This window comes from Poecilia formosa, unplaced genomic scaffold, assembly GCF_000485575.1.
Source record: "Poecilia formosa unplaced genomic scaffold, Poecilia_formosa-5.1.2 Scaffold275, whole genome shotgun sequence".
In the NCBI taxonomy this organism is placed as follows: Eukaryota; Metazoa; Chordata; class Actinopteri; order Cyprinodontiformes; family Poeciliidae; genus Poecilia; species Poecilia formosa.
In genome coordinates, this window is record NW_006800214.1 from 736,657 (window position 1) to 752,640 (window position 15,984).

The following is a 15,984-nucleotide window of genomic DNA, read 5'->3' on the forward strand; positions in this document are numbered from 1 at the left end:
CCATGCGAATAAAGTCCAAGCGTTGATTTTGATAGAGAATTTACTCTTGTTCGATAATATTGAACAGCTTCAAGCTTCAATTGTCCCTGGGCGGAATTGCAAAATACCAAGGTCATATATCCAGAGACTGTATACAAAACATAAACATTGTCGGTGCAAAATGGGCATGTTGATGGCAAAAGCATATTGATGCCAGCTGGATGCGGGAAAGGAATTTACGTATTCGTAGAGAAACAAATCCTTGACCACCACTCAGAGAGAAAGAAGCTATAACTTCAAAATTAAAAGCCAAGTTGCAGTCAGTAATTGGAGATAAAAACCTTAGTATACAGACCATATTTTTTTGTTTGATCTTAATGACTTTCATCAGATTTGAAGGAACAAGGCAGAAAGCTTAATCACAACTGTAAACTACAAAATGTAGCGAGGTTGATTTGCTGAAAAAAAAAATACAAATGGATGAAGAAATGTTAACGCAACATCTAAAAAGGCATCAGCCAGGAAGTTAAAGTTTAGACCCAAATAGGTCTTCCTAATGGAAAATCCCCCCCCAAGTGAGATAGAGATTCTTACTAACAAAGCCAATATTTTTGGAGAGTAAACTTTAGTCACAAAACGGTTTGTGGGGTAAACTTTAAAAAAAAAATAAAAAGCTGATTTTAAGTTTAAAAAAAAGCGAGTTCTGACTCGTTCTCTAATTTTGGTATTTCTATCCAATTGATTGCACATGCTAATATTTAATCCCGTCCCATTTCAATAAGCCGTTATAAAAAAGAGCTACACATCGTTTTTTCCTCATTTAATTGCCATTTATTTCAAGTTACATATATAATGTTAATAAATGCCACTTTAATATACAACCCATCAACTTCAGCACCAAGAGAAAAAAAAATCTCTTCCACCCACAACTTTTAAAATAAAGCTTAAAAAAAATCTGAAGAAGAGTTAGTGTGCATCCATAGAGCAACAAAAATAAACGAAGGCAAGGCCGAGAAGTGCAATGTATACCGGGTATAGGCAACTACCAAGCAAAGACACAAGATATCACAGATTGTACTGTTAAGTAAAAAACAGAAAAACGCTCACCTTAGTCATACTCTTGACATTATTACGAAGTTTGGTTCAAATTTGACAAGTTTTCATGAAAGCCTATGAGGTCCATCAGTGTGTGGAAGTTACAGTTGATGCAGAGTCGACTCTGTACAAAACGCTACAAGGACTTTTATCTTGGCAAATCTGATAAACTGTACATTCGTACAGTTGAGTCTCCTTTGCGCTAAAGCGGTGGAGCAGAAGGAGGAGAATCCTACAGCTTAAGAAAAAATTCAGTGTCAAGCTTTATGCTGTCAACCCGAAGCAGTGACAAAGATACTGTGAATAATCTGAGAGACCCCCTCCCTATCATCTCTCAATCCTTCTCGGAGCTGGTTTGTAAATCTAGAGCACTAAGGGGGGTGGCAGCACGTCAGACGACCGACTTCGCCTCACGTAACAACCCCACGTCGTCTACCAGCCATTTGTCCTCCCGTGCAGCTAGCAGTCACCCTATGAGGAGGGAACAGACCGAAGTCTGACAGATTAGTCCCCAGTATGGCTGCTGAGGTGTGGCCTTGCGCTGGTGTCGGGTTGTCACATTTGATGGAAGATCGCTGGGACGTCTGAGGTGACTATGTGTAGAAGATGACCTCTGGGATCTGTCCGTCTTCTACTGAAGTGCCGTTGTTGTTGCCCGCCGCGTAGCAGAAGGTGAAACAGGTCTTTGTGCCGGTGGAGGACGACTCATGTGTTACCTTTCGCATTCCCTTGGTCCCGTAGTGAGAGTCTGGACCCTGTCAGACACACACACAGAGCAAGATGAGTAAACGCTTCCAAATCTGTGGGTTCTTTCCCATATTCATCATTTCTGCCCGTCTCTCTTCTTGCTGACCTTCAGTGTGGCACAGGCAGTGTAGTTGACGTTGGGTAGAATCTCGACTGGTTCTTTGAACATGACTCTGAAGGTGTTTGCTGACCCGTCACAGCTGAAGCCTGTGTCATTCTGCCCCAGCACTGTGTTGCTGTCTGTGTGGATTATCTACAACGGAGCACAAATACCCAAGATCGCATAAGACCACTAAAAATATGCAAAGATTTGCCTCATACAAGTACAGTGCCTTATCAAATTATTTATATCACATAAACCTTTTCACATTCTGTTACAAAACTCTAGGTATTTGGGGGCATTTTATGCGACAGACCAACAACAGAGTGCATAAGTGTTGAGGAATCAACACGTTTACACTGTCAGAGTACACAGACTGAAATGTGTTCATCATCCTAAAATAGCCCAGTCAGTCAGACTGGATGGAGCATATCTGAACAGCAAAATTTTTTTTAGTCAATTTAAGTTCTATAAATTCTCAATTGGAGGACTTTACTTTGACTAGGTCATTCTAACAATAACAGCCTCTGAGCTAAACCAATTTATGTTTTAGGGTTATTGGAAGTTGTACCTCCACTACAGCATCAGTTCTTTTACAGATCCTTGGTTTTTATTATATTTGTTCTCCAACACCATCAAAAACCTCCAAGGTATTCACAGAACAACTCAAAGACTAAATTACACGCAGGTTGACCATTTACAAATGATGTGAATTTTTGAAGGCAATCTGTTGCACTGGATTTTATTGAAAGGAAACCAGGGATTTTTTTTCCCCCTCACCCAACAATTATGTGCTTCCAGGTGTAAAATATATACACAGATTAGTAGTTTTAATATGACAAAATGAACAAATCTCAAGGCGAGAGGCATGAATATTTTTAAAAGACACTGTAAATACTGGGCCGGTACCTGTATGTTGACTTGGTAGTCTGTAGGTCCGTGTATGGAGCCATAAAGTCCAAATCCAACCACAAAAATCCTTCTGTTAACAGAAAACCTGCAAAACAAAGTGAGGTGGACATAATTAAAAAATAGCTTCTTAGAGCTTAAAGTTTTAGATAGATATATTCAGACACTAATAATATATGAGCTTCAAAAATGCAAAACTAAATGATCGCATTTTATGCTGAAATGTTTTATTGTTATTGGTTTATAAGCAAGACATTTGTCTCAACCAGCCTACAGCCCTGGCAATCTGTTAGATAAAGTCCTTTACACAATGAAAGGTAAAGGAAGGCCTGATCTCAACACACCTTATGCGGTCGCTCGTCCCGCTGTAGCCCCAGCGGCTCTCCACCTGGCCAAAACGGGTGATGCTGCACTCCTTCCCGCGGAGGCAGCAGCGAGGACGGTCGATGAAATCTACACGAGGCTTTGGGTTCACTGTGAAGTGGAGGAAGAGACTCACCACCTCTCTGTCGGTTAGAATATTAGACTGAGCAGGACCTGGGGGATAGCGACAAGAACCAAAAACAGGCTTCAACGTCAGAGCAGCGATCTGAAAGTAAAACGGATGCGGTTAATGGGTGTTCCAGCTGTGCCCTTCTTAACCTGCTGCAAACTCCTCTATGGTCATGAGAGGGAAGCGGATGAGCGTGAGGGATTTCCCCAGGACTTTGCGCATGTTCTCGGGAGTGGGCTGCAGCTGCTGCCTGCGAGCCTCCGCCTCAGCCCAGCGAACGGCAGCGCCAAACAAACGCACCTCTCTCACTCCTAAAGTGTCCCTCTCCAACACCGCCACCAAAGTATCTGAAGGAGACAAACGTGACGTTTATAAAACAACACTAACAACTAAATGCGACATGGAGCAATAATAAAATTTAAAGCAAGTCTTTACCCAGATCTATGTCTGTGAACCCCTCGGCAGCAAGAGCATCTCCGGTGTTCTTGTCGATGTTCTCCAAACACAGGCTGGCAAGTTGTGGCTCATCAAACAAGCGAGCCTAAAACAACGTGATACATCATCAGACTTTTAAAACATCATCTGATTTTTCAGGCAACATCAGTGTAGTGAATGCACCAGAGTTTACGCTTCAATTTTAAGCAATAAAAACGTACAACAAAAATAAAAAAAAGGAAAACAAAAAAACTTTAATTCTACATATGTGTGTTAACATACAATTGCCAAAACTTAAATGAGGCCTACAAGCGCTCTGTTTTATCTGCCGTCTTATTTGTATGTTTTAACTTGGACACTTATTTTGACAAATGCATATTAAAGAACTTAATACTATTCCCAAACTCAGTCAAATTCTTCAAATTTCTCAGCAAATTTTGAATTGTAAATACAGAAGATCACAATGAAATTGTCATTTGTGGATGGATAAAGGGATACGCTGGACAAAGGGACTTACAAACAAATGGACAAAAATACATTGATAGACCAACAGACAGATGAACAGATGAATGAAAGTTGAAGGGAATAAATGACTTTTCTGTCACATCTGTATTATTTCTGAAAGAGCATCATTAAAGTTTTTGATGCAAGGAGTTTTAAATCCACACTCAAACTAAGGGTTTCAACAAATATTACTCCTCTGGAGCTGCAGATTCTGACTCTTGAGGTAAGGAAGCCGACCTGTGTAAGGAGCATGAAAGCATTGTCTGCTCTGAGGTTTTTCTTCAGGAACTCCACACAGTGAGCCTCCAGGGCAGGAACCGCATACTTTTTGGCTGTATACAGAGTAGTCATCACAGTCTCAGGCCCAATCTGGACTTCATCAGAATACAGAAACCTGAAACAGAAGACATTGATGCAATTGGCAGTAAAACATAGATTTAAAATTTTTTAAAAATAATAATAAAAAGTAAACGTCCTTACTTTAGCAGGGCCAAAAAAGCAGCTGGTTCCACATCAGGAAGTTCGATTTCCGTGGAAGTGGTCGCCATGCCACCGTTGAACATGGCATCAAACACTGCGCTGCCCACTGCCAGGACAAACCTGACACGCCACAGCAGCAACAACAACAGGAGGAGGGGTCAGCTCGGTCTTTTCAAGCCGTTTGTTTCTGCTGAAGCAAATCCTCTTACCTGTGAGCTGGTATTCTCTGAACACCCATGCCTTTGCCAACCAAGAAATGAACGTCACTCAGCACCTCGTTGTTGAAGAGAAACGCAAACCTCTCCTTGACGGTACTCTTTGTCGCCTGCCAGTTGTACACCGGCTCTCTGTACACCAGCACGGACGCTGCAGCTGGGGTGGCGCTCGGTGCGGTGGCCGGGGAGGCATTCGACGCTGCGCTGCTTACCATATTGGACGCCGGGGAGGCCATGGCTCCCGCTGCCGCAGAAGCAGCACCTGCCGCAGCGGGCGGCTGCAGAGGGTTCTGCGCAGTCGGCGGAGCTCCGCTCGAAATGCCGCTGCCGTCTGCCCCGCCAGGCCCCAGCTGCGGGTTGGGTCGCCTCGCAGTTCCTTGTGCTCCCCCGGCTGCACCGACCGCTCCCCCGTTGGATGCTGGCATTGAGAAAACGCTGTTGCTGGGCTGGCTATTCCCCAAAGGGCCCGGGCCGGAGAAACTAAGGCAAGGAAGCCTGCCGCTGTTGTCTCCAGCGGCCATCTTCAACCTGCTGTAGGCGTAAACAACAAACTTCATCTCTTTCTGTAATTGCAGTGGTCCACACGCTCAAGCTGGCCTTTTATTCCCCCTGGCGATTATTTCAGGTACTGCAATTTGTTGTCTGAATCACAACTCCTAATTCAGAAAATATTTTTAAAGATTTTTAACACTGATTAAAAATGCTTCCAAAAACATTTTTTTCCAGTAAAATTGGAAAAATAAATTTGATCCTTTCTAAAATATATTTACTGATGACTAGGCAGACGATGAATCATAAATAAAACCTAAACGTGTAAAGCCAAAATGCAGTTAAAAAAATAATAATTGGATGCAATATGAAAAGCTTTATGTTTCTCGAAACTAAGGTCTATATATTATTACGTATATTTAAGCTAGCTATGGGATTTCTTTGACAATTCACAGAAATGTGGGTGCAATTACACCTTTTGGCCACCAGTTGACCTGGTTTACGGACTGAGACTAAAATCAACTGAATCGCTGCGTTATTTTGTGCACTTGTACAAAGAAATTTCTAACAATTGTCCGCTGTACAGAGCGGCAAATGTATCAGTCCATGAAAACATTATGTTTGGATTGCTGGTTAATCCATGATGTAGATTTAACTAAATAGTCCATGGATATTTAGTTAAATCTATGTCGAGATGATAAAGATGACCCGAGAGTACTCAGTGACATTCATTTCTTTGACAGTTGAGACCAAAGTTTATTTACACATGGTTGACATAAAATATAGAATTATGTTATACAGAATTTCAGTGAAACAACTAAAAATCAATTTTATCTTGGAATTGTCAAATTTTTGGGAGACTTTGCTGTGACATGGCCTGGTCAGCTAACCATCACCACCACCATAATTTTCTTTGTGAAGGTGTTTGAGAAACATGTCAATATGAAACAAGGCAATGACCCAAAACGTTCCATCTATTGGTTAAATGACACCAGGAAAACATGTAATTGGGAAGATATTGCTGAATATGTTTCCTATCTCCTTATACTGATTCAGGTCAACCCACATACTCCTGACTCTTTCCTTCTTTTCCATTTTTACAATGTCCCTACCACTCTTTTTGAGCTTTAATGTAATGTTCTTTCAAACATGAATAAAATTAGACACATTGAACATTTCTTTTGAAATAATGGAATAATAATGAGATGTCCTAATTTTTCACAAACTTGTGTGAGTTTAGATATTGCAGTTTAATCATTTCTGGGTGTTTTTCTACATTTAACACTGTGTGCCAAAGTTGTTTTTTGATGTCAAGATTTCATGGCTTTATTAATAAATGTTTCATGTCTAAGATGTTCTCAGTGTCTGTCCCAATTCAGCGTTTGTATACAGTTTAAAACAATAGAGGATTTGTCATTTTACTTTCATTTGCACCATCTTTCTCTATCTATTGTTTGGCAGACTGAGATCCAGTTGGATTTCAGCATGATGGCTAATATTCCTCAGTAACACATCTCAGTGTTAAGTCAGAAACTCTCTGTTTGGTAACACAGACACAAAGAAGTCCCCAATGTGCTGAGTCAAAGGATTTCCCCGACCAGACAAGCTTTTCCTGACTGTGGGATATTACTTTTTCTTTCTGCTGTAATTGCTTTACCATTGAGTTCTTTAACACCAAAATATCTGCTTCAGTGAAAGAAACAAAGGTAGATCACTGAAAAGGATTTTGATACAAAACAGTCAAACAAGAGTAAAAGTAATTCAACCATCCATCGTCCACTCGCACATGCTTGTAAGTTCACAAGCAGATGGTGCCACTCTCTAGTGGCCGTTGGGTGGGATACACCATGGACAGATTGCAAGGAAATATAACCATGCACACTCATATCTGAGGACAATTTTAGAGAAACCAGTTAATAAAATCAACCATATTTTTGGAAGTTATTCCCAATGGAATTGGACCTCGGAAGGTCTCAAAGCAAGGCAATAGTGCCACCATGCAGCCCCAAAAATCAATCACAAATTGTGAATCATTGACATGCAGTTCAAGATTTTCAAAGTGCAATCAGGTTACAAATTTTCATGTAATGTTGGGTAGCAGAGTTTCCATGTTAGAAACTAAATGAGACGTAAGAAAATGGGCTTGGACAGTGAGCAAAACAAATACAGACAGTTGTGATCCAGTTCTCCTACACATACCCCAGACTTTTGTGAATGAAAGGAAATGTTTGAAAAGTGTGAATGAGTATATTTTGTCACCACATTCTGCACTGTAAAACTGTGTTTTACTTGTCTGTTGTTTCAACATTTTTATTTTCTTTCAGTCTGAAAAGCTAATAATAGATTTGTTGAGAAAAAATTTGAATAAATAGTTTTAACAATACTAGTAATTCATCTTATGTTGACCTTAGAGGTCAGTCAGGCTGGTGAGTGGAATGAAATGTTTGATTCGTCTGTGTTTCAGTCCCTTCAGTCTAAGTGCTGACCAAGTTGCCCTCCACACCATGTTTCAAAATCATTTCTGATTGATTTTAAATAACATTCTGGGATTTTCAGAGTTTGTTTCTTGATTTTCACTAATTCAACATGATAAAAAAAAAGTCCTCATGAGTCAGCAGAGTTTGTTTCTGGTTTTCTGTTTCCACTTGGGTGGATTTAGGATTCAGTTAGCTGAAGAATCAAAGTCACCACAGTCCCACCATGTTTGACAGTCAGTATGATATTCCTCTTCTTGAATGCTGTGATAATTTACAGGAAATGCAATCAGTTGTACACTTTTCAAAAAGTTCCACTTTTTGAAAAGTGTTTATTTTGTTTATTGTTTCCACAGAATATTTTTTCCCATAATTTGGGATTCTCAAGATGATCCTGGGCAAATATTAGACAAGTGTTTTTTGTTTTTTTTTTTGCTTGTGGCCTTGGAAACTTCCTGCTGATGACATTTTTGCCTAATCTTTTTTTTGTTGACTCATGCACATCAAGCAAGTGATGCCTGTAGTGCTTTAGATGCATTTATTGGTTTTATTAGCTCATTCATGAGTCATCAGTGCTCTCTTGGAATAATTTTAATAGGCCAGCCACTTATGTTCCATGTTTTCTCCATCTATGGATAATAGTGGTTCTAGTCACTCTGGTTCACTGGAGTTTTAGAAATGACAAGCTCCTTCCATCCTAATATTGTTTCTTGACTGTTCTTAAATTTCTTACGTTTATGTAACACTTTTTCTATTTAACATTCATATCTAAAAGGTCTGGGTGTGGCCAGTGAAGCTGAACAAAAAATATTTTCAGATAATTTATGCCTTTTTGGCCGCAGTTACTTTCTCATAAAAAGTTTTTGATAACTTTTATCCTATTAAGGTAGGAGATCATCATTTAAAGACTACATGTATTTAGTCTGAGCATCTTTTATTTCTTTGATGATCAAAAATGTTAGAGTAAAAGGAACCTGTTAAGGGTAAATATCATTTTACACAGCACTGTAAATTAGTTGAGTTTTACCGTGAAGTGAACTTAGAGCTAGTTAGTAGTAATGGTGAACTGACACACCACTGATTTTTGACAGAGAGGTTGACCGTTCATCTTTTAAGCTGAATCAACCCGCCAGGTTTTACAGTGCAGACTGCATCGCCCTCCCATCACGATGATGTTATACAGTCCCATCCCGTCCTCCGTGCATCCCTGCAGCCCTCTGGAGGAGCGAACCCCCTCTCCGCCTGCTCCTCATCAACCGTGACGTCAGGGCGGTGAGGCACGGGGGAGTTGTCCTCGCGCCGGAGCCCGGTGGATGCTGCTGAAACAAGATGGCTGTGCGCGCAGGAGGAGCAGCGGCGGAGAGCTGAGGCAATGCAGAGGAGGAAGCAGAGGGGGGGCGAGGAATCTACTCCTGTCTGTCCTGTCCGGTCTTCAAAGGAGCAACAGTCCCGCAGAAGGACAGACGAGTCTCTCTGAGATGGTGTCAGTTTGTTACTGCCGTTGCCGGTCAGGGTAACGGGTTTCTGTCGCTTTGAGTTTTTCCTGTGGCCAAGACTCTATAAAGAGGACTGACTAAACAAGCCGCGGAGCACTAAGTAAAGGACAGCCGGGGACGCTCACGCCGCTTTCAGAGATGTCACTGCTGTGTGTGGGAGGTAAGGAAGGAAACGAGTGAAATAAACCGTGCGTGTGTGTGATGTTACTGAAGTGTTACCTGCTCACGGTTTAACTGCAGCAGTAGTCCCCGACAGTGCTGACTGTCAGCTGCCTGGAAAAAGTGTTGTCCGAGCACAGGAGGCTCTTTGCTGAATGGTCATTTAGAAAACATAGCAGCTCCTAACGCGTTTTTGATGGTAGGAGACTTTTGACTGAATATTTTATTGAATGGTGCGTTTTGTTTTCATTCATTGTTGGGACCAAAAATGTATTTATTTATTATTTTTTATATTTTTTTAAATGGCATTTTGAAGAATGGTACAATTATGAGCTAGTAACATCGTGCGAGCGGCTGTTTCCTTTCCGGGTGCTGTTAGTTAGCTCTGTTGCGGATAGTGTGCGCGCGCGCGCGTGTATGTGTAAGTGTGTGTTTCATCCACTCATTCATGCGTGGGCAGGAGGAGGAGGAGGACGAGGAAAAGCCCCTGCTGCACCGCTCCCCTGCCGCTACCTCACCGCGCGCACCGCTCCCTTGCCGCTCACCTCTCCCCTGTGCCGCTCTGCCGTACCGAGGGAAATACTGGCGGCAGGAGGTGCAAGTCTGTGGCAACCCCCGACGCCCACCCCTTCAGGACCACTCCGCGTCTTCCCCTAAAATGCCATGCGTCACCTCCTCCCACCACACGCCCAAAATGCACTTGATGCTGTCACTGTAGCCTCTTATTAGTCGGATGAATAAGCATAGCTGGCGAGGTAACGTGACGGACTCCACGTTTAGGACTAGTGAAAGGGCGGAGAAAGACCTAAAATGGGAGATTCTCTCCCACAGTATTCTCTAACACGTTTCTGAGTATTAAAAAAAAAAAAAAAATCAGACTAAGAGCTGAATCAGCAACAAACGCTGAGACAAGTGGCAAGAGAACAAATATAAAGAGTCAAGAAGATATATATTTTAGTTTAAAATAGCCTTCAGCAAATCCCCATCTCTATTTGTAGATATGTTTCAAGTCAGTAGTAATTCTTATGGTATCATAACTGTAGAGATACTTCTATACGATAAATTATAATGCTTTGACTGTTATAATGAAAAAACGTAATTGTGATAAGAGTTAGTCACCCGCTATTAATAACCATAAACTCTTCATCCAACATGTGGCACGGGGGCCATTTGCTGCCCTTGGAAGAATTATGTGAGGTCCGTGACTGTAGACAGTAAACGAAGCTGATGCAGACGCACACTTTTATTTTCTATTTACCTTTATCTTGTTAAGGAAAGTGTTAGGTACACAAAGTATAACTCATTTAAGAGAAATGTTTTGTTTTTTGAAGAAGCCAATAATTTTATTTTTAAAGTAATCAAGTAACATTTTACTCAAAATCAGAGTTTGGCAGAGTTAAACTTATCTAAATACAGCAAGTGTTTCTGAGGATAGACTATGTAATAAACACAAGGCATTTTCTGCGATACCAAAAAAGAAAAAAAAAATTGACCCAAAAAGTTTGAAAATTGTATATATTTCTCTTATATGAAGGCAAACAAAACTCTGCGGGTGCAAAACAAAAGAATTCCCAAAGAAATTATGGGTTTTTGATTGAGTACCTAAAACTTAGTGATTTTGCCCATGGTATACATTGACAACGGTTGCAGACATCGGCCTTCTGCTGTCTCTGTCTTGGTCTGTAAATAAATCATTCCAGAGTTGACAACCTCACAGTGAAGACTGGGGTTGCTAAGGCAAGATTTTGCCCTTGTTTTTCTTTTTTTTAAAAACAATTTTCAGTCTACCTTTTTATCATGGATTGTCCTAAAAGGAGAAGATCAGGTGGAAATAACAGCGGTGGCTGGGTACTTTAAGTCCCAGTAAAAAGCCATTTCAGTGAACAAGAATGAGTTTGACCTAGGGCAAATGAAATTCATTTCCTTGCTTTCCAGTAGCAAGCTAAAAAAGGTGAACAAATGGGCTTGCCTCTCTAAAAATAGTGCTTCGAGTTACTGTAGTGCGTTTGAATTGCTCTTTCTCATATTAAGCTCACATTTACATCTAACAAATGTAAATGTTAGATTTGCTATCCTCCGTTAGTACAGAGGATAAAATCTGAAAATAATATCAACTTGCATGTGATAACAACTATTGATCCAGCAAACCTACATGACTGATACAGAAACAATCTGTATGTACACAAGCTGTAAAGATCAATTGAGCTTGCAGCAATCTTTATAAAAGCTAAAACAAAATTTAAAGGCTTTTTTTTTTTTTTAAGTCGTGATACATCCGGTTGCTTAATAGATGCTGCTCCACCTCAGCCTGTCCCGTCAGTTCCACCCACTGACTGTCCCTGCTCTGAGTCACTCCCAGATGTCATTAAAAGACCCTGAGAGTCATTCATTCATAAACGCTGGCTGCTGCAGACTACGAGGCTTGGCAGAGAGCCCTCTTTCTGTTCTGCTTACATCATTCATGCTTACCTGGCTCGAGCTATTTCTGGCCTCCACGGCAATTTGTGCCTCCTGAATAGGCAACGTTGGCATATCTGCCAGCCAAGCAGATTTCCGACACAGACGCATATTCAATCTGAGCAATTTTTGGCAACCTTTTCCCACTTTAACGTCCGGCCTTCTTATTGTCTTTCTTTCAGAACACAAAGTCACAGTCTGATGTCGCTGTCAGCAGCTGGATTACTGCTTCTGTCTCGCGATCTGTCAGAATAAGGTTCCGTCTGTCTGAATGGAGGCATCCCTCTTTTGTGTCACGAAACAGCTGAAGTCAGCTCCTCCTTTTTCCAGTCTATCTTCCCTGACAGTTCAAGATGAAGGCTCTGCTTGATTTCCTGTTCAGTCGGTTTTCTTGGCAATAACCAGCCCGTCCCCATAAGTCAGACTGTGCTGTCTTTGGAGGTAATTCCTGAATGAAGTTAACGCAGTATATTTATTTACTGCAGGTACTTTTTGGTTATTGGCAAAGTTGTTTCATCTTAAAACTAATTTGTAGCGTTTACCTAAATTTTTCCGACTCCACAATGTTTGTACCAAAATGCCTTGCTAGATTTATTTTGAGGTCTTTTGGAGATTTTGTATAGTGAATATGCTCCTGTTTTGATGAATGTATACATTCACACATCTTAAACATTTTCATATTTTGTCATGTTGCGTCCCCAAGCTTTAGTGTCTGTTGAAATTTCAGAGCTTGAGAAGTTGATTTAGAAGCAGAACATTCAAAATCAGATCCGAATGCACTCAGGTTGACTCTGTTTGCAATTAGGTATCTTCTTAAAGCAATTAATTACACTTTAATTTATTCAAAAGTTACATAGTGAAGAGAACTGAATACAAAAGCTTGCTATCTTTTTCAGATTGTTATTTGCATTCGTGTTAGAAACCAAACACTTTCTTTTCACATCATAATTATCAACTAGTGACACATAAAATCTCAAAAAACGTAATGTGAAGTTTGTGTTTGTTGCAAAAGAAAAAGTTTAAGGGCTCTGAATGCTTTTACAACATGCTTTACACTGTATCTATGTCTATATGTCTTATTTGTTGTGAACATGCAGAGCTTCCCTCAAGGTTGCTGAGGCTGAATGAAAGCAGCGATTATGTAATTTTCATCCTTGCTGCAGGTGCACAGCAAAGGAGAGAGCCACTGCATTTAGCATGTGACTCCATCATGAGGCAGCATGGCAGAAGCTGCGGGTTTATCTCCAGCGCATGCTTGGGTACTCGAAAAAAAAAGGCTTGGAAAATAGAAAAGTACCTTGCTGACTCAGGCCAATTGTGCTTTTTCACTTTGTGTTTGTTACTATGGTGATTGGTTATGATGTCAGAATTGTACATGTAAGAAAATTTTGAGTTAGGTTATAATTTGTGCTGCTGGTAGATTTCTAAAGATAGAAATGCTCAGGGTTTTTTTATGTACCACAGAGAACTTTTATGTCTTATTCTGTAAACATGTGCATGTTAGGCATCCACACATCTGCAGCGAGGCGTGTGTGTGTGAGGACCTCCTAGAGTGTACGTGGTTGAGAGTAGTGGGTAGTGGAGCATTAAAAATGCATGTGTGAGTTACGTCACGGCTGGTAAAACAGTGCTGCAGAGAGGGAGCCCACAGAAAAATCCACAGGCAGATACTGTTTGATTTAGACTGGAATATTTGCCTTTAAAGCTAGGAAAAGAGAGAAATTTGTTCCAAACGCATTAAATAATAAATACAGAATAATAAACGTCTCTATGGATGAATAATTAATGTGAGATGAGCATGTTGTTGTGTGTGTTTTTTTTAAACTTTTCATAGCACATTGAAATCCATGTTTAAGCACTGGTTATGGTTTCTCGTTTGATCTAAGTTGTAGAAACATCAGAGCAAATAAAGAATCATATTTTCAGTCAGCATTTGCATAACTGACTGCACTCCTCACATACACTTATGTAATGCTGAGTGTGCTTGGTGACCTCTTCCTCTTTGTGATGATGGATAATATGTATATTTTTCATATATACTCATTATGTTATATATGAGTTGCTTAGTATGGACAAAAGGTACCTTTATGACAATATTTTTTTGTTGTTGTCACTTGTCAATATTTTCCATATTGGAATGGACTGCTTGAACAGCAAAACATAACAGATATTCATACACGATCCAGATGAGATGTTTCAGTACGTAGAGCAGGTACTTAAAGAAGTACTTTCTTAAGTACTTATTGCAGTGAACAGTTTGCTTCTCACAAGTTAACTTGCAGAAATGAACTGAAATTATATGTCTGAAGTTAGTAGTTAGTATTTCACAGTAATATGATGCAAGTAAAAAAAATGTAAAGGCATTTTGCAATGCAGCCAAAGTTATTCTGTTCTATTTAGGTCTGTATATGTTTTTTTAATTATTATTTTCAACTTGTTTTCAGATTTTAAGTGGTCCGCTGAAGCTGTGCTAATAAATATTTTTGACAACTTTTACAAAGTGTCTTGATACACCATGAGACTTTTCATATTTTCATAAAACTCGTGATATGTTGCTGAGATTTTGTGAGATAGATAAACTATAAATTTGTGGATAAATGTAAGGTTGAAAGAATATTACATTTTTTTTCATCTTGGTTCTTTTTTCTGGTTTGATCATTTCCTTTCCTTGTTCACTTACTTAGATTTTTCCCTTTTTTCATTCCTTTGTGTGTTTAATTCTTGATTTACTATTGTGCAGTTAGATTTAGGTTCTTCTTTCTGTTGCTGTTTGTTAGTTTCAGGGTTTTCCTATGTTATATTTTCTCCCTTCCTCCTGCTCTGCTTATCTTCTTCCTTCCCTCAGGCTGACTCTCCTCTCAGGACAGCTTTTTTTTTATCTCCTCGTCTCGTCTGTGCTTATGTTTTCCTTGCAGCTGTTCCTCATTCCCTTGATTACACCTTTTGCATATATACCAATCTGTTCCCTTTTGTCTTTGTCTGATTCTCCCTCCTGTTAGCCCTGTGTTTTTCTCCCTCGAAAAGGTTTTGCTGTAAGCGTTTTGTAACTCTCTTTATTAAATTGGTTGCTCTGAGTCTTCCACTTTCCCCTCTTTTTGACACTCCTCCATGAATGCTAGATTTTGGTGTTTAAACTTTTGTCCCTGTTTACTGATGACCTCTGACCTGAGAGAGCTTCACAGAGCAGCTGGATTGTCTGAAGGCAACTGGTCACACAGGATTTTATTTAGGGGTATCAAAACAACACATGATCACACATACAAAATGCATGCAACACTTCTCAGATATTTATTTTGTAAAATATTCACTAAAAATCAAATTAAACAGAAGAAAGTTGTCATGTGACAAAATGTGAGAAAATTGAATTGGCACTATTCATCAGATTTTTTAAATTTTCTTCTAATGAAAAGGTTTTGTTTCAATGTTCCACATGTCGCCTTGACTGCTATTTTAGTACATTGCAAACCTCCTTGGTTCGCCCTCTGTATGAAAACAGAAGACATGTGAGCATGAAAACAGATGGTGTTCCTGTGTGTCACCATGTCCCTCTCTGTGTTCCCACAGTGAAGAAAGCCAAGCTGGATGGACCCCAAGGTAAGGCCTAGGTTTACCGAAATAACGGGAGGAGGCTCATGAGGAATATGTGTTTTGTTTGTGGCTAGATCTTTTTGGAAAAGAGTTAGCAATCGTGTCAGCGAACAGAATGTATATTCGACAGTAAAAAAAAAAAAAAGCAGATTTATTTTCTCCATCGGACATTTTTTGTTCTTCTCTATGTCTTTTTCTCCCCTGCAGAAAAGTTTAACACTTATGTGACTCTAAAAGTGCAAAATGTGAAGAGCACAACCATCGCTGTCAGGGGCAACCTGCCTTGCTGGGAGCAGGACTTCATGTTGTGAGTCCTTCCGTATCCTCTCTCTCTCACACACACACACACACACACACACACACA

At 40.1% G+C, this 15,984-nt stretch overlaps 2 protein-coding genes across 2 annotated transcripts in view; one reads left to right on the forward strand and one right to left on the reverse strand.

Moving 5' to 3' along the window:
* Positions 1 to 786: 786 nt before the first annotated feature.
* Positions 787 to 5,551, reverse strand: LOC103151244 (BTB/POZ domain-containing protein 2-like). The gene is made up of 9 exons (XM_007571188.2): positions 4,952 to 5,551; positions 4,743 to 4,862; positions 4,500 to 4,656; positions 3,759 to 3,864; positions 3,473 to 3,670; positions 3,175 to 3,367; positions 2,831 to 2,918; positions 1,928 to 2,074; positions 787 to 1,829 (listed from the first exon to the last, which is right to left on the reverse strand). The coding sequence occupies exons 1-9, from the start codon at positions 5,512 to 5,514 to the stop codon at positions 1,668 to 1,670; spliced, it is 1,734 nt and encodes a 577-aa protein (XP_007571250.1). The 5' UTR covers positions 5,515 to 5,551; the 3' UTR covers positions 787 to 1,667.
* Positions 5,552 to 9,107: 3,556 nt separating this feature from the next.
* Positions 9,108 to 15,984, forward strand: part of LOC103151245 (protein unc-13 homolog A-like) — a 49,718-nt gene continuing 42,841 nt past the window's right edge. The window contains exons 1-3 of the mRNA XM_007571189.2: positions 9,108 to 9,576; positions 15,597 to 15,626; positions 15,828 to 15,927. Of these exons, the coding sequence (XP_007571251.1) occupies positions 9,555 to 9,576; positions 15,597 to 15,626; positions 15,828 to 15,927 (152 nt within the window). The 5' untranslated portion in view covers positions 9,108 to 9,554. The remainder of the gene's footprint in view (positions 9,577 to 15,596; positions 15,627 to 15,827; positions 15,928 to 15,984) is intronic.

Excerpts from the sequence above, each read along its gene's own strand:
- LOC103151244 (XM_007571188.2), bottom strand. The coding sequence starts at position 5,514 with ATGAAGTTTGTTGTTTACGCCTACAGCAGGTTGAAGATGGCCGCTGGA. Across the intron at positions 3,865-4,499 it reads CTTTCATGCTCCTTACACAG|GCTCGCTTGTTTGATGAGCC; the intron begins GTCGGCTTCCTT and ends ACGTTGTTTTAG. Across the intron at positions 3,368-3,472 it reads CATAGAGGAGTTTGCAGCAG|GTCCTGCTCAGTCTAATATT; the intron begins GTTAAGAAGGGC and ends GCTATCCCCCAG.